At 42.9% G+C, this 25,643-nt stretch overlaps 4 protein-coding genes across 8 annotated transcripts; 3 read left to right on the top strand and 1 right to left on the bottom strand.

Moving 5' to 3' along the window:
* The first annotated feature begins 1,298 nt into the window (after window positions 1-1,298).
* Window positions 1,299-4,859, top strand: LOC112456187 (2-(3-amino-3-carboxypropyl)histidine synthase subunit 2). 2 transcript variants are annotated; one of them, XM_025018570.1, is made up of 7 exons: window positions 1,299-1,392; window positions 1,668-1,818; window positions 2,046-2,368; window positions 3,027-3,360; window positions 3,443-3,924; window positions 4,026-4,317; window positions 4,663-4,859. In XM_025018570.1, the coding sequence occupies exons 3-7, from the start codon at window positions 2,243-2,245 to the stop codon at window positions 4,839-4,841; spliced, it is 1,413 nt and encodes a 470-aa protein (XP_024874338.1). In that variant the 5' UTR covers window positions 1,299-1,392; window positions 1,668-1,818; window positions 2,046-2,242; the 3' UTR covers window positions 4,842-4,859. The 2 variants fall into 2 exon arrangements, with proteins under 2 accessions (XP_024874338.1, XP_024874337.1); XM_025018569.1 differs by having other exon boundaries at window positions 1,331-1,392; window positions 1,491-1,818.
* Window positions 4,860-5,659: 800 nt separating this feature from the next.
* Window positions 5,660-10,069, top strand: LOC112456216 (sodium/hydrogen exchanger 8). Its single transcript, XM_025018626.1, has 5 exons — window positions 5,660-7,094; window positions 7,184-7,353; window positions 7,431-7,802; window positions 7,885-8,219; window positions 8,920-10,069. Exons 1-5 carry the CDS (start codon window positions 5,762-5,764, stop codon window positions 8,942-8,944), a joined length of 2,235 nt encoding a protein of 744 aa, XP_024874394.1. The 5' UTR covers window positions 5,660-5,761; the 3' UTR covers window positions 8,945-10,069.
* Window positions 10,070-13,564: 3,495 nt separating this feature from the next.
* LOC112456217 (SRSF protein kinase 3-like) lies at window positions 13,565-20,810 on the bottom strand. Of its 2 annotated transcripts, none has more exons than XM_025018627.1 (6): window positions 19,161-20,810; window positions 18,243-18,453; window positions 17,840-18,155; window positions 17,096-17,674; window positions 16,704-17,001; window positions 13,565-16,606 (listed from the first exon to the last, which is right to left on the bottom strand). In XM_025018627.1, the coding sequence occupies exons 1-6, from the start codon at window positions 19,505-19,507 to the stop codon at window positions 16,315-16,317; spliced, it is 2,043 nt and encodes a 680-aa protein (XP_024874395.1). In that variant the 5' UTR covers window positions 19,508-20,810; the 3' UTR covers window positions 13,565-16,314. The 2 variants fall into 2 exon arrangements, with proteins under 2 accessions (XP_024874395.1, XP_024874396.1); XM_025018628.1 differs by having other exon boundaries at window positions 18,243-18,435; window positions 19,161-20,808.
* Window positions 20,811-21,769: 959 nt separating this feature from the next.
* LOC112456115 (probable cytosolic iron-sulfur protein assembly protein Ciao1) lies at window positions 21,770-25,474 on the top strand. 3 transcript variants are annotated; one of them, XM_025018436.1, is made up of 5 exons: window positions 21,795-22,093; window positions 24,137-24,511; window positions 24,599-24,707; window positions 24,792-24,956; window positions 25,063-25,474. In XM_025018436.1, exons 2-5 carry the CDS (start codon window positions 24,149-24,151, stop codon window positions 25,329-25,331), a joined length of 906 nt encoding a protein of 301 aa, XP_024874204.1. In that variant the 5' UTR covers window positions 21,795-22,093; window positions 24,137-24,148; the 3' UTR covers window positions 25,332-25,474. The 3 variants fall into 3 exon arrangements, with proteins under 3 accessions (XP_024874203.1, XP_024874204.1, XP_024874205.1); XM_025018435.1 differs by lacking the exons at window positions 24,137-24,511; window positions 24,599-24,707; window positions 24,792-24,956; window positions 25,063-25,474 and adding exons at window positions 22,501-22,962; window positions 23,100-23,670 and having other exon boundaries at window positions 21,770-22,093; XM_025018437.1 differs by lacking the exons at window positions 21,795-22,093; window positions 24,137-24,511; window positions 24,599-24,707; window positions 24,792-24,956; window positions 25,063-25,474 and adding exons at window positions 22,103-22,248; window positions 22,501-22,962; window positions 23,100-23,670.
* Window positions 25,475-25,643: the final 169 nt, after the last annotated feature.

Genomic DNA, 25,643 nt, shown 5'->3' with positions numbered 1-25,643 from the left:
CTTATTTTTCAGTCGTTTTATCAGTACACCCAGGAAAAAAAAAAGGTTTAATAATTGTAACATAGCTATATGTGTCGCAGAATTATACAATCTTGTATACAATCCAACTTGATTTCTTTTACGATGTGCTACTTGAAATTATTTTTACGTAATGTAGAGGAGCAGGAATAGTAATAACGAGTTTCGACGCGAGCGTAATGTATGAAATAGGGGTCTCCGATCTTCTTTTGTCAAGAGGGTCAAATATTTAAATCTTTGTAATGTCCGGGGAACCGAATAAGTTTTATTCCTGAAAATTGTAAAAATAATATGTCTTTATTTTTTAAATTCTTTTATATTAAGTTTTATAAAAGTGTGACGCAGCGACGACCGAATCGTAAAAAAACCAAAGGCGCAACAATATATAGATAATAATTATTATATATTATAAATATATATTACGTACATAATAATTATTATATTCATAATATATAATAGTAAAAATATATATATATATATTATTGCGCCTTTAATTTTATACATATATATGTCAAAATTTCTTGGCAGATCTGATAAAAGTTCACAGGGCCCGAATCCGGGCCACACAGGTTGGGGGCCCCTAGAATAAGAAGATATGCGCGCGAGCAAGGGTGATCGGGTGATGACCCGTGCGTTTTGTATCTTGCAGAGGAAGGCGTTACGGGAATTGTACATTGCGTGAAATTTTTTAAAGCCGATAAAAATTCCGTACACTATATGTACTTAAACTCGTCGTTTATTTCATCTCTGCACAAGCATCTATTTCTCTCTCTCTCTCTCGACCGTTCTCCGTCGTCAATCTGGAACTGATCTCGCTCCTGATCTCGAATTTACGGAGAGAGAAGATAACAGCGGTGCCCGGGATCGAGGATCGAAACCGGTATAATTCAAAGATGATAATTCAACTTTTTTCTCGGCGTGGAAGAATCGCACGAGGAGAATTAAATGCCGAACCGCGCGAATCGTACATATAGAGGGATCGCGATTAGGATCTGTAGCCTGCACAAATCGGAAGGATAACGAAAATTATAACGATTATATTGTTTTGTATTTATTTATTATTACGTTTAAATATTTTTTATGCACACGCAGATTTATACACGAATACATTTATTTGACGCAATATTCATGCCCCGCGTTTCATTTCCTGGCCTAGATCGCCCGCCTCGTCGCGTCCCGCGATGAGATTTATGTAACTTCCGCGTGCCGAGAGCATAAAGTGCGTCACGTAGATTGAAATATTAATATTTCATCTATATAATGAGATAGATGCGACGTTGCGAAATAGGTCGAAGCAATATTTTTCCAAGTCGACAATTACGTTCGATCGAACGAAAGTTTCCTTCAATCGCCTGACCGACCACTTTCGTAACTGTAGTGAATTTCTTGTAAAATTCTTACGTTCATTTCTACAATGTAGATTAACTTTAAACCTGGTATGTGATTTACTTTTTATCTTTTTTTTTTCTAAGTTCTAAGAATTAGAACTGGATACGGATAGAAGTGGAAATGGACATTGTCAGCTTCGCGGTAATATCGTATCAATTTGACAGTTTCGTCATAAAACTGTCTCGAGAATAACAGAGTCGGCGCATTGTTCGAAAGCGCAAAGACGAAATGCATGGAACTCTAAATTAACTAATTATTAGGCGCAAGATCCCGAGTATCCATTCGTTCTGCGCGAAACATCTTCGTTTCGAATTCGATGAGGGGGATGATGCAGCCGGAAATAGCAGATCGGATGACCGATCCTTCCTCTTCCCCTCGTCCTTCGGGGATCTGTAGTCCGTAGGGTCTACGGTAGGTTGTATTTGTACGAAAATAGGATTGGGAAGGGCTTTTTGAGTCATGGGGCTGCAATTATATATTCTGCATTAATTTATTAATTTATTGTCAAGGTCGATGTTTTTATATTATATAGATATGTTTTGCCCTTTCCCTTCCTCCTCAAGAGTTCTTGGAGTCCCTCCTCTGGGACTTCCGAGATTTTTATAAATGTTTTGAAAAATTTTTATCCAATTTTTTAGCCTCTGCCTCTATAGTGCCTTTGTCCTCGCGACGTGCAGAGGAGAGGGCGGAGGAAGAATTCGCGAACACGTGGTGGGGGAGTGACAATGACAAGTATGACAACCGCGCAAATTTGCGCGGGGCTGCGCGGGGCCTCGTGAGGACCGGCTGTAATTTGTAATTCTAGCGACACGTATAAACGATCTTCGGCCTCGGAATGATTTCGTTGACGAAGGAAACCGAAAGAAACGTGGTGGAAGTCGCCGAGGTGACCGACGCTCAGGACGATCCGTACGACGTGGAGAGATGCGCCCGTTGGGTCCGGACGAACGCCTTGAAACAGGTCTGGAAGATGCACGCGTTTTCTGAAAAAAATTCCTCGCGCGTACACCGTAGAATTGTAGTTGCAGATCTTTTTGAAAAGATTCAGCAAATCGTTTTTTTTCGCGAATTAGAGACGCGGTAAAGAGTTGAGGTTGAGGTTATGTTATTAGCCTGCCAGATCTTAATTCTTTTTATACAAGATGCATGATTTTATATCCACTGCAAGATGCTGGATAAATAAAAAGCGACGCAATGATAACGATAATTACGTTGCTGGAGTTATTTATTGATGATAGATGAGATTAGGTTAAGTTAGGTTAATTGTAAGTTTATATCTGGAGGGGTTCAAAACCACAGTGGTGTAAGTCAAATTTTTAAAAATATTTTTTTATGTGCGTAGATGCAATCTGTACAATATATAAATTGTATCTATGCACACGAGAAAATGTTTTTAAAAATTTGACTTACACTGTTGTTTTTACCCCTCCATCTGTACATATATTTGATATGAACAGTTTTGTAGCATAACTTGATAATTTTTTATATATAATTATATATAAATATATTCATATATATTTACATATAAATACATTATATATTATTATATATGAATACATGTATAATTCTATTATTAACTGAATGTTTATGGGGTCGTAATGCTCTTTTGTGTATTGTAGGTATGCCTACAGTTTCCGGACAGCCTGCTACCGGATTCGGTGGAGGTTGCGCTACGTTTGGAGAAAAGCCTAGGGCGAAAGGTGTATATCTTAGGTGATACGACCTGTGGTAGCTGTTGCGTCGACGAGGTAACGGCGCAGCACGTCGACGCGGACGGCATAATACACTTCGGACACGCTTGCCTCAGCCCCACCGCTCGCTTGCCCGTCTTTCACGTTTTGCCGAGGAAGCGATTGGACGCGACGGCACTCTGCGACGAGTTCGTGCGAATTTTTCCAGATTGCGGGAAGAAGATTATATTTTTCTACGACGTGGCATACGCGCATGAGATTGGTAAATGTTTGAGATGTTGCTAGTGATTGAGAGAGCTGGCGATGGCGGATAAAGTAACGTAATGCACATTGTATGATTACAGAAAATGTATATAACGCATTGAAACCTGTATATAAACACTTAGTTTTGTCTAAATTAAATTGTACGTCGAACGTGGAATATACCGATACGAGAGTAAGCTCGGCCTCAGTCGTCTTGGGTAGAGGTTACACCTTAGAAAATGGATATAACGTACAGGATTACGAAGGGTTCTTCTTGGGCGAGGGAGAAAAGACTCTCGCGTTATTAGCGATGAGTATACCCGTGAAAAGGTGGTACTGTTTCGCAAACGGTAAAATTGGCGAGTTCGAAGCGTTGAGCACACCTTGGTTGAAGCGAAGGAGATTCCTGATAGAGAAGCTGAGGGATGCCAGAGTTGTGGGAATTGTGGTGGCCACATTGGGCATTCAGGAATACCTGACGGCTATTAACACCGTGAAAAGAACCCTCAAACAGAAAAATAAAAAGTCTTATCTTCTCAGTGTAGGAAAGATAAATCCTGCCAAGCTCGCAAATTTTCCAGAGGTACGTTCAGCAGGGTGCAATAAAATATATTTGACTTGAATTTAATTTTAATCTTGCTATACAATCATGTCGATAAATACTTATTCGATTTTTATTTACAGATCGACGCCTTTGTCGTGATAGCTTGCCCAGAGAACGAGGTATTCGACTCGAGAGACTTTTTTAAGCCTATGCTTACGGTGTACGAAGTTGAATTAGCATTTAACAGCGCGAGGGAGTTCTGTCCGCAATATTTCATGGATTTTCGACAAATATTACCCGGCGGTCCTCACTACGTCGACTTTAAGCCGTCAACGGACTCGGATGTTTCTCTCATTACTAGCAATGTCAGAAATTGCGAGGACGACACTCTATGTACAGATCAAATGAATGCTCTGACAGTCCGTTCCTCAGGTATATCCAATTTATTTGAATTAAAAGAAATATCAAGAAAGTAACGAGATAGTAAAAATTGAAATTGCAATCTTGAAATCGTACTTTTAACACGAAGTTATTTGATATCTTTTGCCGCATTAATTAGTTTCATGGAAGAGACATAATTGTCTCCACAAAGATCAAAGAGACTTACTCTTCTTGTAACTACACTGTTAAAGAGTTCTTTTTATGTGTTTGAAGCGTCAATTTTTTTTTTCTTTTTTTTCCATTTTTACATGTATTTTCTGTGCAAGCAGTTTAACAATTCAAAGCGATTTTATGTAATTAGACACTGTAGTAATAATACAGCAATTCTTCTACTAGGTACTGTTGCCATTGGCAAGGCGGGGGCTCAATATCTACAAGAAAGATCTTGGAAGGGTGCCGAACAGCGACTAGGCGAAGATCCTGTACAACCAGCGGAAGCTGGTCGCGTTGGATTAGCGTGGGAATACACGAATGAACCTTTAAAAACAGATAAACGTGACGCACAAGCGGAATAAATATAGCGTTTTTAGATATAGAGTAATTTCATTCATTCCTTTCTCCTGCGATCTGAAAGTTCGAATCTAAACCCTCAAAAATTAACTAAGTATCAGGTATATATAATCAGATAAGACATCAACTATAAATTTCCAAAAATTTCTAAAACCAAGATTTCGAACAGCAAGAATTTAAATTTTCAAAAATCAATAAAAAATTGGGATACAAAGAATTGTTGTGCTGAAAAATGAAAAAGAACCAGCGACTCCAGAAATTTTTAGACTTTTTAAGTCCGCGTGTTTGAACTGCAAAAACTTGATGTTAATCTCGTCAAAAGTATCTGGAAAATATAATTAGTAGTTGGTAATGGTTGGTAATTAATAGAATTGATAGGGTGATGCAGATAAAAACTCCAAGTATTTCATTTTCTTGGAATTTAATTCTTGGAATCGACAACTTTATTTCTTATACATATATATCTACCTTTCATTTTATCAACGGAGTGTAACGATATAAAATAAAGAAAGAAATGAGGTGGACAATAAAAAAGATAACTGTATTCTTATATGAGTAAGCAACATATTTTGGGGTACAAAATCTAGAAAGGGGCGTAATTTATATATTTCCGTCGGCGAAAGATTATTATCAATGATAATTATTTAACACAAGAAAATTCGTACAAATGTCATTAGTGTCATTACACAGTCATTACAGATAATAATCTAGGGAATTTTTTTTTATATTCGTAGGGACTGACGGCTGAGTCAGCTGATGATCTTGAACATTCTAATCCACTAGTCAAACGTCAGAATTCTCGCGACTTTACCGAGCTCTAGGCTCTAGACATTGGCATCTCGGTAAAAAAAAGAGGAGAAAAAGAGAGAAAACTGCAAGCCGTCTTCTGCTACCTGCGAGATAGATGATGCTACACCGTTGAGAGATGACAACAATTCGAGCACGTTCTGTACCGTCGTGCAGGTGGAGCCTCGTCATCGGGATCTTGCTGCTGTGCGATGTGTCGCAACATGTGTCGCGCGGCGAGAACGCAGTTAACCTAAGCACCAGCGGGATCGTCACCGAGAACAGATCCGTCACCGCGGCCTCGGTGACGGACGCCTCGGCCGTACCGAGTGTCACAACGAATGTCAGCGTGTTGTCACACGAGTTATCCAGCACCGTGCGATCCGCGATTGATACGAGTCAAGTCGTCAGTCGCAATGCTAGTTCAACCAGTTCAACCGCCAAACCACCAGCACCGACCTCTGCCGCGAGCACGGCGCGGCCGGAGGATGTCGCGAGCCACCGGACGACCGAGAAAAGCTTCGCGACGTCGCCGAGCCCCGACAGGAACACGACGGACGTTGTTCCCGTGCCGTCGCAGAGCCCGGCGGATGCCGCCAACTCGACCAATGTCACCGCGAGCAACGTCACCACGACCACCGTCGCTCCGGCGGAGCCGGTCCTCCCCGACAAGGGCTCCGCCGAGGAGGAGCACAACAGCTCCATGTCCATATTCTTCGTGCTGTGCGTCCTGGCGCTGGGCATACTGCTGATACACCTGATGCTGCAGACGAATTTCCAATACCTGCCCGAGTCGGTGGTGATCGTCTTCCTGGGCGCCGCGATCGGCATGATCATAAACCTCATGTCGCATCAGAACATAGCGAACTGGAGGAAGGAGGAGGCCTTCTCGCCGACCGCGTTCTTCCTGGTTCTACTACCGCCCATCATCTTCGAGTCCGGCTACAATCTGCACAAGGGAAACTTCTTTCAGAACATCGGCAGCATCATGGTGTTCGCCATCTTCGGGACGGCCATCTCCGCGTTCGTCATCGGCGCCGGGATATATCTGCTTGGTCTGGCACAAGTGGCGTACAAGCTCAGCTTCGTCGAGAGCTTCGCGTTCGGGTCGCTGATATCGGCGGTGGACCCGGTCGCCACGGTCGCGATCTTTCACGCCCTGGACGTCGATCCGGTCCTGAACATGTTGGTCTTTGGTGAATCGATTCTGAACGACGCCATCTCCATCGTGTTGACCACCTCCGTCCTGGAGTCCAACAACGCGGCGACGACCAGCGAGGCTATCATACTCGGCTTGAATCGGTTCTGCCTCATGTTCTTCGCGTCGGCGGGCATCGGCGTGGTGTTCGCTTTGATAAGCGCGTTGCTGTTGAAGCACGTAGACCTCAGGAAGAATCCGTCTTTAGAGTTTGGCATAATGTTAGTGTTCACATACGCCCCGTATGTTTTAGCGGAAGGCATACAGCTGTCAGGTAAGCGTTTGTGATAATTTTATACAGTTTTCTCTGTTGTACAACTCTGTTATCGCTTATATTTGTTTCATACTGATTCGTTGTTGCAGGAATTATGGCGATTCTGTTCAATGGAATAGTCATGTCGCACTACACGCATTTCAACTTGTCAACTGTTACACAGATTACGATGCAACAGACAATGCGTACGTTAGCCTTCATTGCTGAGACCTGCGTCTTTGCTTATTTGGGATTAGCATTGTTTAGCTTTAGACATAGGGTAAGTGTATCGTATAATATGCCGAATATATACACTCCTCGAATCCTTTCGATTAAGTCTCTTTTTCCTGCCCGTAGTTCGAGCCAGCACTAGTCGTTTGGTCGGTGATCTTGTGCCTGATTGGAAGAGCCGCCAATATCTTTCCTTTGGCCTTGCTCGTGAATCGTTTCCGCGAGCATCAAATCACGAGGAAGATGATGTTCATCATGTGGTTCAGCGGCCTGCGCGGTGCCATATCATACGCGTTATCGCTTCATTTGGATTTCAGCGATGAAACGCGCCACGTTATTATAACGACGACGCTTATCATCGTATTGTTTACGACCTTGATATTCGGCGGGTCCACGATGCCTCTGCTGAAATTCTTGAGGGCCGAAAAGAAGCCGAAGAGCAACAGTAGGAGGAAGAAGAAGGATAAGGAAGTTACATTGAGCAAAACGAGAGAATGGGTAATTTAAAAAATTGTATAACGCAGATAACGTACAAAAATTTTTATACACATATAGATGATATATTATTTTTTTAATACAGGGACAAACTATAGATTCTGAGCACTTGTCGGAACTCACGGAGGAGGAAATGGAAGTGTCCTTCTTGCAATCGCGAATTCGCGGTTTCGCGAGGTGGGATCTGAAATTTTTCATTCCGTTTTTCACGAGACGATTCACGCAGCAGGAGCTGAAGGACTGCAAGTCGCAGATGACGGATTTGACGAATCAATGGTACCAAGCTATTAGAATCAGTCCAATAGAATCGGATGACGAGGCGACTACGGCATCGACCGCGCAATTAAATCTGAACATCACTGGAACAGCTAAGGGGCAACCGCCGCACGGGAAGGAGAAGAACGGACGTCCTAGACACGGGTCTATATTAAGTATTTAATTTATTTTGTGTGTGTGGTGTGCCCTTATGTGTGCTGAACTACGTGCTTTTAAATTATATTGCCTACAAATGGGTGTATATACAAGTATTTATTAACATTAGTATTAAATCTATAACAGTATAGATCTTTTCACATGAAGGAGAATTTTCTGTTTCATCAAAGCTGCAAATGTTGCCTTGTTCCAGTGAGCTGAAGGAGAGCACTTACAATTTCCTCTATTTAAAATTAGTACAGAATTTCTCTTTGACCTTAAATTCGCTTGTTGCTTAATATTAACTTACATACGTTTTATTAACGCACTTCATTGATACATAGGGAATATAAAATGTTATCTCCTATAATTCTCTAATTATTTCCATGATTTGTGAACAACCACATGGAAAGAGAAAATGGATAAGAGAGTTTGTGCACAGCAAACTTTATACATCTACAATACGAGTGAAATTTGTCTAAGGTTGAATTGTCTCTTATACATCATATTTTCGTAATTTATTTGTTTTCGCCTAATATTTACACGTACCTGTATAATTGTAAGCATCGTTACATTATTGCTTATATAGTGAACAGCAGTGTATTGTCCAATATGCTTGCTTTATTCAAAGCAGCTTGGCAACGGTGGTGATGGGCAGTAAATTGATTTCAGTTCCTAAAATATTAACAGAAATACTATTAATTTGCAGTGCTGAGGAGGATTGGTCTGATTAGTTCAACTTATTCCCACAAGTATATTTTTCCCCTGCGGATTAATCTCTTGTTCCACGTGTAATTCTTTAATCGCGCAATACTTGTTGAATTCGATGAAGATTATTTATACGATCTGATACCTTTGTTGGTATTAGAGATGTGTACATACAACAGATTTCTATTTGTGTTACTCTTGTTATGCATATTTGTAATTATTCTAAAATTAATATTGTATGAAAGTAAAATTATAATAACCAGGAAACAACGAAGTCGGTCACAGTAATGTGCATAACGATAGTATAATGTTGTATATTTTATCATTTAGCATTATTTTATCCAATTATGTGATAATTATTATTTCAATAAGTAACAAGTTATTCGAACAGAACTCGCAAACGATTTAATTAGCGGTAGTAAATTACTGAAATTGACTGAAAAAATTTAAAACAGTCCCTATTCATTGTCATCTCTTTCACAGAATTGTTTAATTGTATTTATAAAAAAAAATGTCATCTGCGTTTTTACAACATCCCAATATTTTTCAGTATTTATAGTACAAAATGGATTGCATTTTTGGTATCGCTAAATATGTCTGTACAGCGTGTTGAAGGTATTTTGATTTAAACAATCAGAAAATGTGAGAGATTGAAATTAAAAAGATCTGTTTCCTAGTTTATTAATTATCCGCGACGATGTTATTGCGAGAAGGGAATACGTATGCCGTCATGCGAATAGTTTACGAGCACGTGTTTCGTATCGTATCACTCGTGGGAGGGACTGCGTTATCTTGCTTCCTTGAGGCCGAGCGTTAACCCAGCGTGTTACGTTTTGTAGCTAGAAACCAGCTGGCGAAAGATAGCACCGTCCTACGTTCCGCTGTAATGTGATTCGAGTTGAATTATAATATAAAATGATATTTGGCGGGCGACACGGATTTATCCTTGTAACTGGCGCGGTGTATCAACGAAAAAATTGCGAGACGAATTCTGTTCAAGTGTTCTCTTCGTCCACCGTCTGAAATACGCATATTTAGAAAAAAAAAACGTGAACATATTGTACATTACACTTTGTACGACCGTAGTCACAGGGACAATAAAGGTGATATAATTTGTGATATACATATATAAATAAACTCACGTGAGCGAATCCAGGTCTGCTGCTTTCTTACCCTTAATAAAGCGACGGATGACGAGTGAAAAAAAGAAGCATTTTTATTTTGTTGCGAATTTATTTCTCATATATATCGATCTCTCTCAGATGGGGTTGGGGGTGGGGGCGGGGGGTACATTGGTTGTCTGTTTTTCATTATTCTTTGCGGCAGGGCACATAACGGAGGCAGCGTCTAAACATCAAATCCATTTATTCGTTCGATTCGTTACGGCTATTTTTATTATGCTCTATAGTTCTTAAATGCTTCGCACGGTTCGTTACATCGAGTGACTGGAGCACGAGACGTTAGTATACAATAGATTAGCGATGATTTATATAATCGCCGTCGTTTTTTTTTCCCTTCCCTCTTTCTCGCGAGCGTCAATCCGTCAAGGATACCTGAAAGGGAAGAGTGCACGACTTTGATTGTACGGTACGCTCAGACGAACGTGATTTAACACACCTTCGAACATTCATCGGTGCGCAAGGAAGAGTTTTCGTTGGAAAAGATCTATCAGGAATCCGTAGGAAAGGAACGGATCATACGGATTGCGCGATCCAGGAAAGGAATATGGTTCCACGATTTAAGTCGGAAGCGAGTGAGGTGAGAATCTTCTCTCATTAATCTCCGTCAATTTTGAAAATCGAACGCAATTGTATAACATAAATGCCGAAACGGACGGAGATCCGTGCTTGAATGTGCGAAATTAATTCGCTCATTATTTGCAGAGAACCCAAATGACGCGCGTGTGTCGAGAGAGTGACGCCTCCCATTCTTTCGCACCTCGCAGACGTATTCGACGCGATCAGGCGGGACTAATTAAGTCAATCGAGCGTCTCGCTCCGGTCCTCTCGCGAGAGGATTCGATCGCCCGGCTGGTACAAAGGGCATATTTTTATCGCGCTAATCTGGGATATTGTCTAAGAGAGGAGCGCACGTCGACGACGACGACGACGACGACACACCCGCCGTCCCTGACTCTTTCCCTGTCTCGATGCTCCAGCCCCGTTTTTCTCGCGAACGCATCGTCCGGGTTCAGTTCGCTGTAACTTGCATGTTTTGTCGGCTCGATGAACTTCTAAAGATGATCGTCACGTATCGCAAGCGCCTACACGCGCATCTATCGATAGCTTTACAACCCTTTGTTAAAACGTCCGTCGCGCGGCAGGACCTCGCGGGCCGGGCCTGCCGGCGACCCACAAATTGGCTAAGCATGCAGAGTTAAATGGCTCTATAACGCTACGAGACCAGTATGACTATGTACCAATCAGTGAGATAATAATATTATCGTACGCCGACTTTTCGCGTCTCCCTTCCACCTTTTATCTCTCTTATTTCTTCTTCGCGCGCGCGCGCGCGCATCCTAATATCTCCTCTATCGTTCTGATATATAATCGCTGTACATTTTAAACGTCGTGTGACCCGTTCGGAAGAAGGGTACCTCTGCCAATCCTTCCGCGGCTCGATCGCCGTGTGGGGGATCGTCTTTAATACGCAAACGCTTCTTCTAAAAATGTGCAAAACCCCGCGCGCGCTCCGGGTTTTACCCGCAATATTTACAGCATCTCGCGCGCGTCGCGCGCTTACATGTAATAAAACTTGGTGTTTGATGTAGCAAAGCTTTTTCTCTACTCTCCGTCCCTATATCAGTCGAAAAATTTCGCTCGTCGCTCGCGTCGCTCTCCCACGATTCAATTTCCAATTTCTTAAGATTAAGAGAGGAGAAACCGCGCGCGGAGTAAAATCCCTTCGACAAAGCGCACGCAAACTTATCGTCGACGTTTATTTTCGCTCCTCGATCAAGGCCACGTTCTTCCTCAGTCCTCCGCATTCGCACTTTAACGTCGGCGGTATACCGACGCGCTCGGTTCGTTGAAGATTCGAACGGAGTTGCGGGAGTTTCTCCCGCAACGCGATTACGCGTCCTCGATTATAATTAAGAAAACGACCGACGGCAATCGCGCAATGCAGTCTCGCTATACGTTTAACGTCGTACAACTTTATTACGTATCGTCGATCCTTTTCGGGGGACGAGAGGGCAATCGGTATCACGTCTCGCGACTTGGCCCTCGGCCCGCGCGAGAAAAGGAATCGAAAACTCGTTTGAGGCTACGGTCAACGTGACGCTACAAATGCTCCAAAGCATTCCTCTTCTCTTTTCTTTTAATGAAGAAAGAAGGAGAAGAAGAACGCTCCGAAGTATTTGCGTCAAGTGGACCGCAGCCTGAGAAGCACATCGCACGTGCGTGGAGATATCACACCCCGCTCCGTCGCGCGGGGACTTACGCTCCCTTATTTCTAAGTCGCGATATGATACCGCTTGCTCCGATCCCGAGATATAATTCACAAATATTGGTGTATCGTGTATCAACGCTCGAGTTCCTCGGCGCGATTAATATACCCCGATCGAAAACAAATCTGCTTCGTTCGGAACAAGTTTTTTTTAGAATCTACCCGATTGGAACACGAGTCCCTGCATGGTGTGTGTGCGAATTTCAATTATATTGGGTCCCTGTATTCATACACCATTTCCTCCCCTTTCGTCCGACTGATTTCCGATCATCCACGTCCGCGCGAATCTCCCTTACATTTATACACATTTGTGCGCGAGAGATCTCTCTATCGCGAAAGGAGGTGGGGAGGGATATCTCTTATTTTTCTCTCCCTTTCTTCGCTATCTACTTCGCGTAAGTAAAATTATTCCGCTCGGAAGTTGGAAAGGGGGCGACGGGGATGTCTCGTACATCAAGAGCTATACACAGTTCGCTATTATCGCTTTTGTTAATTTCCTTCTAACTATATCCTAACGCCAAGCAGCGCGAGTCACACCTATGTAATTATCGTTTCAATACATCCGTATGTTTATATGTATATGTATGTATATATCTATATTTATATGTATAGAGAGTATACTAGAGGTATTAATATATATATGTATGATACATATGATATATTAATATGAGATATAACATTATCTATGGTCACAGTGCGAGCGATTTTCAACACGGCAACACGGTACTTGAGCTTCGGTTGATCTGATGACGATCGGGACGCGATTTCAATGCCTATACGTTGACTCGCGGTCGTCCAACAAAATCATTAAGTCCAGTCAACGATCCGTTATTAATAATTATGTCGTATCGACGGGACCATACTCCTTAATTGCACGCTTCGTTCGATACCTATCTCTCTTAACCGGGGATGAAAACCGATAGATATATTAAATAAAAAATATATACACGTGTAATTATACATGTGATATTCATTATACATATGTATAATTTCATTGAATTCAGCCCTACGTAAGAATTACCTCGATTCTTGTTTGCGATATTCGCGTTCACGATTTTCTTTCCGACATCAATTTCGACCTCGCTTCGTGAAATAATATCTAAATAATTAAACGTTCAAACTTTTATCCTGTTCTCTCACGTTATATTAATTGCCATTGAAGATGCTCGTAACAATAAAGCGTAGATTTAATTATTCTGTTTATTGATGGAGGATTCTTCACGTGCCTACAACTGAAAACTGAAACTCACCGGTTTTGATCCTCGGCTACACACGACAGATCCTTGGAATTTACAGATCCTTATACTTGTTTTTCAGAAGAATTATGTGAGTTCCGAGAAAAGCTCGATTTGTTGATTTGATTAGAAGCGCGTTCTCTATCATGAATAACGAGGAATACTAATGGGAAAATTAAATCGAACCGCGATCGCTGCCTTCGTAATAATCGATTTAATTCATGGCTGAATTTAGTAGAACGGTGTCGAGTATTATCCGTAATTACCCGCTAAAATTTAGCTATATACTGTATAGATTCGTCACGATCGCCGTCACTGGAGACCACACGATATTCACGAAAGAGTTCCTGCAGGGGAAACGATGATAAATAACGTGTTACAACCTAAAATGCATCAGGTTTTGTATTGCCGGGATAAAACAGCATATAAACGCATTCTTCCTCTACCTGATAATTGTAGCGCGGGTAGAAGAGGCACTTTCTCATCTCGCGTGTCGTATATCACCTGTTTTCTATCTACACTAAAAATTTTGGGATGCACGTTTTTCTTTTCCAATTTTTTAATCGCGAGATATATGACTCATCCGCTAAATTAAATGACCGACAACGAAAATATAAATGGAAATCAGCAAACGTGTTTCATAAAAATGCACGTCAATTTTTAATAAATTAGGAGAAGTACGCCTCGTATGTACAACATTTCATGTTGGAGTGTTTACGTGATCAAATAGAAATAATGCTAATTATGCTATTAAGATACGATCAAAAATAAAATAAAGAACGCATGTGTTGTGTTAAAAAAATAGATCGTAAAATGCTGTATATTTTTACGAGAGTATTTTCCTCTTTTACCCGGGGAAGAGATACAATCGCAGTAAGTGACAAGACATTTGTACATCATGACGAAATGTATAATTCCACGTACGCACGCCTCTCCACACACAGTTCGATCGAGACCTTCTTTTTTTTTCTTGTCAAATGACTTCAGTTCAAACTGGCAGGCGAAGCGAAACAGAACATTCAGCGGGAAGCATGAATTGCGCTCGTGCATAGGAAAGTATGCGCGACATAGACGATCCGGTCGGAACGCACTGCTTCGCTTTATCGTTTATAAAATAGAAGACAATTATAATCGGCAGAGAGCTCGATAGTCAGTCAGTGTTCGCGAAGTAAAGAAGTTCGCATGAAATTCAAACATCACTCTTGTTACAACTGTCCCCATCATGCTTGCCAAGACCTTACTCGCAATATAGTTATTCTTTCTCTTCGGTAATTGTACATTATGTATACAGGCATTCGCATTAGCGATGTAAACAAGTTTATAACAAACAGAAATGTTCATTACAATATCAGTATTGCAGGGCCCAGTGGAATAAGACAAAGCACATGATACTTTTTACAAAAGTATATATAAATTTTTTTATATCAACATTTGCAAGCGCGATCTTACCTCGCGCTAATTTTATCAGCGCTTGCCGCTAATAAAATTTAGATATATTGACAAAAGCGATACGAAAGAAAAACAATATTTTCAAATTTTATATAAAACTTCACATTAGAGAAAAATGAAACTTTTGAATATGCGCATACATATTGTCTTATCCCAATCAGCGCCCGCGTAAAAAATTACATATCCCAAGAATCCAGTGACCGACTCTCAATTATCTACAATGTACAGATCCCTCTATTTCAATTTACATTTATTTGAATGCGGCCCTTCGTTACGCGCACGTCTGTTGATGAGTATTTCTAAACCGGTCCACGTGTATTGAGGTAGACGTAAAATATTAATTAAGTAGCCATTTCTGTCCCGTTGCGACTTCACGACAAGTTTGTTGGCAAGAATTTACAGCGACCGGCGTGTGCGATGTATAAAAGTACACACGGATAACTGAGTCAAGGCAATGAGTCCTAATTTTAAACCAAACACGATACCGAGCCCGCCAGTACCTTCACAGCGCATTACGAGCAGATCCCACGACTCTTGGAATATCTGTAGATAAATTAAATGACGAGTACGAAGAATGCGACACGAATGTGTGTAAAATAATGTATATATAAAGTATACTATGAAAAATTCCTTTTTAATTTAAGTTCTCTCATCACAAAATAAAAATACGATTTAACAAGTGTACAACTACAAATGGTCGCCGATGTGTTGAGAGTGTTTACGTTAGGAAGCACGCGCGCGGCCGTTTCTTTTTTTTTTTTCTTTTATGTGGAAATCAGCGGAATGTTGCAAGATCTTCTTCCTTAACAATTTCCGGATTTTGCGACACTTCGCTCGCTGCATTCGAGAGACAACTTTTTCCTTGAGGCGACTTCCGCAATATTGTCAAATCACCATTTGTAAAGGGTATATAACAATCTTTTCGAAACGTTTACTGTTTCGTAACATTTCCCACGCGGAGACACGCTCGTAGCGTACGAGTAATATAACAACATATGTTACAATTTATTTCCGTAATTCGTATTATATCAAATAGTTTTCTAGTGTGTAGTGTGTGTGTGTACGCGCTCTTAAAACGCACTTGCTCTTCGTACGCAAATTGTGGGTCGCTGAATTATAATTTTTCAGTACGGAAATAACACCTGACATTTACAAGTGTTTTCGGCTTCTTATCACACTCTCGATTTACGATTGCGACAACTGGGCGGTAGGACCGGGGTGAAAGTTGAGGGGGGATATTACAGATAAAACAATAAAAAACGCGATCACTTTTTGATTTGCAGCCACGGATGCTTCAGGCACTCGGCTGCGGTAGCTCGCATGCTCGGATTGAACTCGAGCATCGGTATTAGGAACTCTGCGAACTCGCGCGCTTCGCTCGGCGTCCACTCGTATTTCTCTGTCAACACTTCGTACAGGCCCCACGGTTTCAATCCGGTAATATGCTTCAACTCGCCCTTCCTGTTGAAGTATATCCTCGAGTTCTTCCCTGAGAGAGCGATGCGTCTCGGTATTTCTCCCAGCAACTCGATAATATGGGCCAAATGGTCTTCATCTCTGGAACGTTAATAAGTAATTGACTCAATCCTTGAAATAGCGTTGATACAATTTTTACAAAATTCACACAATTGCAGTTGAACCTTGTAATCGTTACCTGCAATAGTCTTTGCCATTGTGCGGTTCAAAAAGGTAATCGCCAGTCGCCAATTCGAACGCCATGCAAGCAGTTGACCATATGTCGGCAGAGGTGTCATATCCGGAACCTAACAGAACCTCGAGCGACCTGTACTGACGAGTTTGGATATCGTCCGTGAATTTCTTATGAACCCAGCATGCGTTCCCGAGATCTGCTATCTTCACTTCTATTTCGCAATCCATTATGGCAGGATCCAAAGGAGACATGGACGCCCGTTTCAACTGCTTACTTTCCGGAGGGTTCAATGACCTACGTTCTGCAAGTAAAACGATAGATGACAAATAAAATTGCAGTAGAAAACGAGAGAAAAAAAGAGACGTGTCGTCGCTCGACAGCGACGATTACTTTACCTTCGCTACCTTCGTCAGTATCGTCGGGATCAGGTGGTAGCATACCTTCGCCGCAGCTTTTCTCCACATCGCACAGAGTGACGTTGTCCATCTTTTCGGATTGCTCGGGCGATGGATTCTGTATCTTCTCACCGCCCGCCAAACCGTCTACTCCGTTCATGTGCAAGGAAGGCGCGGATGGCTCTGAGATGTCCGGAGAACCTTTGCTCTCCGTATTGTCCTCTATGCTCTCCGTATTGAGATCCTGGTCTAAGCTATTCGTTTCAACTTCCCCGTTTTCTCTCGTGTTATTCGCGAGTTTGCTTTGTTCCTCTAGCTCCTCGATTTGTTCCATCTGCTTCTTCAAGAGCTCATTTTGGCGCTTGGCCTTCTTCTTTAATTTCTTCTTCTTATTCTTGGACATTTTGGAGTTTGGCGTAGGTTCTTGAAACTCCTTCGGCGCGGTAGAAATCAGGGACACAGGTAACTTCGCTCCCATAGAATGCAGTTCTGTCGCTTCACAAGCTAATTTTCTTATATAAATCTCATCGACGCACACAAGAACATTCTCAGGTTTAATGTCTGTATGAATAATTTTACCTGAAAGAGAATGCAACATGTAGTGTACATAGCGGTAAACTTATTGAAACTTGTAGTGATTTTCCATTTCAGATTTACAATAATCTGTTAAACTATTGCATGAAGCGGACTACGTATATAAAATTGAAAATTGAATGCTATCATTGACTTAAACATTCATCTTACATTTATTATGAAGATAGTCGAGACCTTCGAGGACTTGTCTGATGACGCGCTTAACGTTATTTCTTGGAATTCCTCTGTAGTTCGACTTGATAATCAATTTAAGAAGATTATGTCCAAGCACTTCAAATACCATGCAAACATGCAGGCCGTTAATGCCGCTGATCTTGAAGTCATTGAGCAACTGGACGGTCTTGTTGCGCTTAGGATCGTTGGGATCCGTGTCGCGCACATCTTTTAATAATTTAATTTCATCCAATGCAGTCTCAGTGAAATGGGATGCGGATTTCACTATTTTAAGCGCCACAAAACGTTTATCCTGCAGCATAAGTTTCAAAAAAACGTCCCGTGTTTATGTATATGTGTGTGAAAGAAGAATTGATTACTTCATATCCGGGAATCGTACCTGCAGGTCCCAACAGAGCCACACGGTGGAAAAGTGACCCCAGCCGAGCTTGCGCGTGACGTGGTAGCGATTTAAAAAGAGATCCCCTATCTTCACGGGATGGTACCCGCCTTTACAGTAGTCACTGCTGTCCTCCTGCTCCTCGTCCTCGCTACTGAACGCATCGTCGTCCTCTATCGTTTCATTGCTGGAACTATGACATGGTACCGATCTACGACAAATTCGTCAATCGTAAATGATAAATTACTTAACTAACGCGACACTATCGAAACACCTGATTCTTCCTCGTGACACGAGAGGTGCGAGCTAAATCAGAGGGAAAAAGCGGATTGTGCGCAATCTGCCAGGTTTCACGTAGACCGTCTCTGGTGATATTCAACGAACATATATTTATTACCCAGTGATTTAGAAATAATATGTTGTTCTATTGATTTATAAATAATGTGTTGAAGATCATAAGTAATCGAATACGCGAATTTTGTATCCAGCGTTTCCTACGACACACCCAACACGCGTGATTGTCGCTCCAAGCTCCCGATTAATAAAAAGATTACACGAATAATTCATCTTAATCCTTCGTGCCACCTACAATCGTTACTCACAATTATTATCTTACATCAAATACCGTATTAATCATCGTTATCCACAATTTCTCTCCCCCGGCAATCACGAACGTGCATATATACATACATAATCACCCACTTATCGATATCTCCGTGACACAGGAACCCAAATGACGGAAAGGGAGTCGAAACGGAACGCGGCGTGCTCCTCGACGACGAGCTGTCATCGTCGACACGCGGCCCGTACAAAATCGCGAAAGCAACGTAACGTGAGGGGGATAACGCGGGGGTAACGCAACCGAGTCCGGACGATGAGTCTTCGTGCCGGCGCGCCGATCGGGCATGTCGGGGTTACCTGGTCCCGTTGTCGCTGTTGTAGGCGCGCTGCGGAAGCCTACTCGAGGCGTACACCGAGGCGTACTCGTACGTCGCGTTGGTGTTGGTGGTGGTGGTGGTGGTGGTGGTGGTGTTGCTGCTGCTGGTGGTGGTGGTGGTGCTGGTGATCGTGGTGGCAGCGTTGCCGGTCGTGCCGGTGGTCGTGGTGGCAGCGACCACCTGGCCGGTACCACGCGCACCCTTGGAGCTCTGCGCGTCCTGCTCGCCCTGGGAACCGGCCTTGCCCTTCCGCTTGCTCGGCTTGTGCCGCTTCTTCTTCGCCTGGATCGCCAGGACCCGCCTGTTGACGTCCGTCTTGGCGCTCATCCCGCCGACCACCTGGACCTCCGCGCCGAGCTCGACCAGCGGTGCCCCGTTCGCCGCTTCCGCCTCCGTCTCCACTGTCGTCGTCGTTCTCGTCCTCGTCACCGCTGCCGCAGCTGCCGCAGCCGCCGCCGCCGCCGCCGCTGTCTGCTATCCCTTGTCCAACGTTCTCTCCGCACGCACCGCACGCACGCAGAGGCACGCGCGACCCACACTTCCGCCCGTTCCGAGCCGCTCCTTCGTGCTCTCCTTGCTACTCGTTACTGTTACTGTTGCTGTTGCTGCCGCTGCCGCTGGTGCTCGCCCTCGCGCGAGCCGATATATCGCGGTTACACTCGCGCCGAGCGCCGATTTGACTCGACTCGACTCGTCTCGTCGCCTCGACTTGGCTCAGCTCAGCTCTCAGCTCCGTGCTCCGTTTGTCGCCTCGTCTGTCTCTCTTCTCCTCGCGCTCTCCTCTCCTCGTCTCTCTTTCTCACTCTCCTCGCTCTCTGCCTGTCCTGCAGCTTCACGCGCGCGGCCCGCTTCACGGAGATCGGTGTGGATCCTTCTTTCTCTCTCTCCCTCACGCCTGTTTTCCGAAACTCCTATTATCTACCTCATCTCTCGTGGCCGCGCACTCCCGACTCCGCTCGGCTCGGCCGTTGTTTGAGTATGGCCGTCGCCGCTTCTGCTGCTGCTGCTGTTGCTGGCTGTTGCTGCCGCTGACCGCGCTGAACGCACGCATGCACACGCACGTCTGCCCGTACGTCCGTCCGTTCCTACGTTACGTTACGTACGACGCGCGTCTCGCGTTCTCGACGTGTCTGTCGCACGCCTACCTACCCACCGAGCAGGTGTCGCCGTGCCTCGTCCCGCTCCGGCAGGTCGTCGTCGTCGTCGTCGTCGTCGTCGGCTACTCCGTGTGCACGCACGAATGCGATGTGTACGATAATCGCGATGCGACGAGACAAGCCGCCGGACGAGCAGCGCGCGGATCTCTCCCACCTCGCGCCTCCTCACCTCCAAGTACCTCGGTGCTCCTCACCTGCGACGCGGTAGAATCACCTCGGCTGACGAACGACGAACTCGGTTCGGCTCGACGCGGCGCAGCAGCGCGGCGACTCTCGGCCGACCGGGGGTTTTTTACGTCAGCGCGTCCGCGTCCGCGACCCGCGATTACGCTCCTCTCCGCGCCGTGGCAGCAGACGCCCGCGGGACCACGGCGTCGACGACTCGGGGGGCTGACGTTTCCTCTTCCTTTTTCTACGGTTTTCATTCATTCGTGAAATCTCCGCGCGCGCCCCTCTCGCAGCCACCCTCGTTTATTATGTATTTGGGGGATTGCGGGGTGGGCCGGGGATGCCGGGGATGCCGGGGATACCGTCTGCCGTCTTACCTCTAGGCGCGGATCTTCCGCTTACCTTTTCGGCGGCGCGCGATGATGACGTCCGCGTTGCGTAGCGTCGCCGTCACGGCGATTGCGCGCAACTTCACTTCGTATAAACAGGTTTGGGAGAGACGAGATTTATATATATATTGGATTAGCGCGCGGCTGAATATCGAGCGCGACGTGAGATTCTAAAAATGTATATACCTGTCTAATTAACCGCAAATTAAATGTAAATTCGGCGTCGCGGTTGAGCGTGATGAGTCGGATTGAAATCCTCGCGTGCGCGAGGCGAACGACCGCGCTTACTCCGAGACGCTCTTTTTCGGCAAGTTTTGAAAATGGAGCGGACGCGCAATTTATTGGAGCAACGCTTGCCTATTCCGAATTCGAGCTGATTCGACCTGTTCTAAAGTGACTGAGGAGCAAAGGATGTAGCATTGGACGGTCCAGGATAAGGATCCTCAATCTATGGGTTTGCGTGTCGAATCCGGACTCCGTGAAGTTTTATCCGGCTCGCCAAAAAATTTCTCGACGTTTATACCTGCGTTTGTTTATTCCCATTGGGAGCTATTGGGAAAATAAAATATATGTATAATACACATAACGTGAATAAACCAACGCAGGCTATATTATATATGTATATAAATATATATATTATTATATTATATATAGAAGGCCAATGAAAATTGTTGTAACGGGGGGGGGGGATCTAAATAAGTTTAATTTTTGAAAATCATATAAAAACAAATCATCTTTATTTTTAAATTCTTTTATACTATGAAAGTTATAACATATATACATATATATACTTTTTATTTTTCCAGAACTGTTTGCAAAAATACAATTTAAAGAAGTCATTCAATTATTCAATTTATAAAAATCTACATTGATTATATTGTCGACATGAGAAAAATTCACGTAAACATATTGTAAACAATATGCAAACAATCCACGTCGCGTAATTTTGAAAATTACCGCGCAATTCTGCGCGAGTGGACCCTAACGCTCTCTGTGATCATCTTCGGTAATTATTTGCATGAAATCCCACGTTTATCGGTAATCGGTAGCCAACCGCAGGATCGTCGCGAGCAGCGACGAGAAAGGAGGTTATCAGAGGCTTATCGTTTTTCATAAATATTCCACCCGTTATCAACCGGTATATTCATACATGCAAGAATTAGCGACGCCGACTGACATTCGACTTGAGAACACAAACGGTGAGTCTGCAAGATTCTTGGATATTTTATTAAATAAGTTTGAGCGAATTAATTTCGGTCGAGGGTCGCCTAATTATTACCGTCCATGTGACAAGATCTCTCCGGTCAACTCATTGTTGTTAATCACGTGTATTAACAAGCAAGTCACGTATGCCGTACGTAAGAACGACGAAGATTGGTAGAAAGAACGAAAATTATACGCTGATCTATATTTAGTTCCAACGTATCCTAAACTGTAGTTGTTTATTTTATTTAAAAAATTCATTTTCCAAGTTCATTTCCTGAAAGCACACATTTTAATTGTTACTTGTCTTGATGCATTTGTAATTCTTTAGATAGATTTGTCCCTCAAACGAAAAGATATGTATTGTCGTTTTACCTCTGACAGGTGAACTATGCTGTTGCAGGTAGCAATGGGTACGTTGGAACTAAAGCAGAGCCTGACCAGGCATAGGGGCAGAGTGTGGAGTGTCTGTTGGCATCCCAAGGGTGCGAATCTAGCGTCTTGCGGCGAGGACAAGACGATTATAATATGGGGATTGGAAGGGCCCAAGTGGGTTACGAAAATGATCCTCACCGAAGGACACTCGAGGACCATTAGAGAGGTGGCTTGGTCCCACTGTGGCAATTACATAGCATCGGCGAGTTTCGACGCCACTACCGCGGTATGGGACAAAAAGTCGGGACAGTTTGAATGCAACGCGACGTTGGAAGGGCACGAGAACGAGGTGAAAAGCGTCAGCTGGTCGATCTCCGGCCAGTTACTCGCCACGTGTAGCCGAGACAAATCCGTGTGGGTATGGGAAGTGAATGACGATGAATACGAGTGTGCCGCCGTTATTAATGCTCATACTCAAGATGTAAAGAAGGTACGTTTACAGATTTATCCATTGAAAAGTCTTTATTAAAGTATATATATTTATTAATAGAAATCTCTGTTACTTGGTCTGTCGATTTATAAGTAGAAGATTTATATCCAGTGTACGTGAAAAGAGCGTGCTTTTAGGTGAGGTGGCATCCACACGAAGAGATCCTGGCCTCCGCCAGTTACGACAACACGGTGAAGATATTTAAGGAAGACGCAGCCGACAGCGACTGGTCGTGCATCGCCACCTTGTCGTCTCACACGTCCACGGTGTGGAGTCTTTCGTGGGATAAGATCGGCAATCGTATAGCGACCTGCAGCGACGATCAAACGGTGAAGATATGGCGAGAATATAAACCTGGGAACGACATGGGCGTCGCTACGCCGAATAACGACCCAGTTTGGAAGTGTATCTGCACGTTGTCGGGATACCATACGAGAACTATTTACGACATCGACTGGTGTAAGACCACGGGTTTACTGGTGACCGCGTGCGGCGACGATATCATTAGGATATTTAAGGAGGACGGCGACTGCGACCCGCATCAACCGAATTTCACGATGGTTTGCTCGATAAACAGCGCGCACGCTCAAGATGTTAACTGTGTTCAGTGGAATCCCGCGATTCCTGGTCAACTCGCGTCCGCGAGCGATGATAGTTCAGTCAAGATATGGTTTTATAACGAATAAAGTATACATCTATAAGATATATGATTCTGTCGTACTTTATTTGTCTTTTTTTTTAACTTAGAAGTAAGACGATCCAAAATTAGTGGATAATAAATAATAACGTTTGTTATAAAATTAAGAGTTATTACCTCTTCAGAGTAGCATGAGAGAAACGTCATTATTTCACCTAATTTTTAGTCGAATTTTTTATTTTGTGTAGCAACGAACAAATTTTGCTAAAAATTGTAAGTTACATAGAATGGTGAATAGTTTTATTTCTTTCTTTCTTTCTTTGAAAGCTTAATTCGTACAAGATTCTCTAATTTCAGTAGTTTATAGTGTAACAGTTCAATATCTCGACATTTTTATTAACAAAACTCGACTTTAATTTTGTGATAAATAAATGGTAAATTAAAATATATCTGGATACTATTACCTTCAATATAACTTTGTACTTGAAATATATTTATATATAAGTCATATTATCCATAAATACGTTTTTATTTCAGAGCTGCACATAAATGCTGAAGCGCTTGTACAACGTGGGATTATCTTGCGAGAATTTTTACTTTCGATACAGATATATTAGACAGTACAAAACTGTACGCGCGATGAGTCACGCTGCAGAAAACAAAGGCATGCCGTTGAAGGATGTTGTGAGCGCAATGAACAAGTTTGCGGACACGTCGCTGGCAGCTTCTTGGGATAATGTTGGATTACTGGTTGAACCTACGGAACCGAAGATTGTGTCGCATATTTTATTAACAAATGATTTAACCGAAGATGTCATGGATGAAGCTGTCAGATTAAAAACCGATTTGATCGTCACGTATCATCCGCTAATATTTGCTCCGTTGAAATCTATCACAACTGCATCTTGGAAGGTACCGTGATGTCCTGTAATATAATCTTCATTGAAATGTTATTGCAACCTGATTTTCTTTATATTATTTTTTTATTTTGTATAATAGGAACGAATAATAGCGAGGTGTCTAGAAAATAAGATCGCTGTCTTCTCTCCGCACAGCAGTTTTGATTCTGTGAAAGGCGGTGTAAACGATTGGCTAGCAGAAGCTTTCGGTAAGAAGAAAACCCGTTACAGGATCTTTACCTCAATCATTAAGATTAAAACATTAATCTTACCATTTAAATTTATATTTTAAGAGCTCGAGAGTAGTAATCCGATTCAGCCAAACGAGAGTAACGCGACTTATGGATTTGGAAGGTTGTGTACCTTGAAGAGCCGAATATCTATCGACGAAGCGGTAAATTTAGTAAAGCAACGAACTAATCTGAAGTACGTAAGATTGGCACGTGCGCGCGGTACAGGTGAGATCTTGGCAAAAATAATTTAATGCTGAAAGAAAGAAATCCAAACTTGATGGGTGATAAATAAATGTACACATTATTTTGCATCATTATTATTATATTTCAGATGGTTACATTAATACCGTGGCATTATGTGCCGGATCGGGCGTGTCGGTATTGAAAGGAATATCTGCAGATTTGTATCTGACGGGAGAAATGTTGCATCACGATGTATTGGACGCTGCGCATCAAGGGATTCATGTTATACTAACGAATCATTCTGATTCAGAACGCGGTTTTCTAAAGATATTTGCTTCGATATTAAAGCGCAGCTTGGAAAAACCTGTCGAGGTGTGCGTCTCCGAAAGTGACGAGGATCCACTACAAACCGTGTAAGCTGTGAAAAGTAAGCTTGTAAAAAAAAAAAAAAATATTTACCGCATCTCTTGTCACGTCAATCGTATGTGATTTAACAGCGATTGAATATTCTATTATGAAAGAGGGCAATATTGGAAATAAAAGTTTTTGGTTTCTTTTTATTTAGCATCACGTACACTTTATCCTAATAGGACTTTAATTTTGAGATTATCGTGATATTGATCGTTGAAAGATCATGTACGAATAAGGTTTCAGTTAAGGAAGTATCGACTTGTCTTTTTCTCGAATTCGTTAACAAATAGTTTCTAGGGAGGACTGCGGGCCATTCCG

This window comes from Temnothorax curvispinosus, unplaced genomic scaffold (assembly GCF_003070985.1).
Source record: "Temnothorax curvispinosus isolate PA1 unplaced genomic scaffold, ASM307098v1 QBEX01006657.1, whole genome shotgun sequence".
Lineage (NCBI taxonomy): Eukaryota > Metazoa > Arthropoda > Insecta > Hymenoptera > Formicidae > Temnothorax > Temnothorax curvispinosus.
This window is presented reverse-complemented; position numbering and strand designations above follow the sequence as displayed.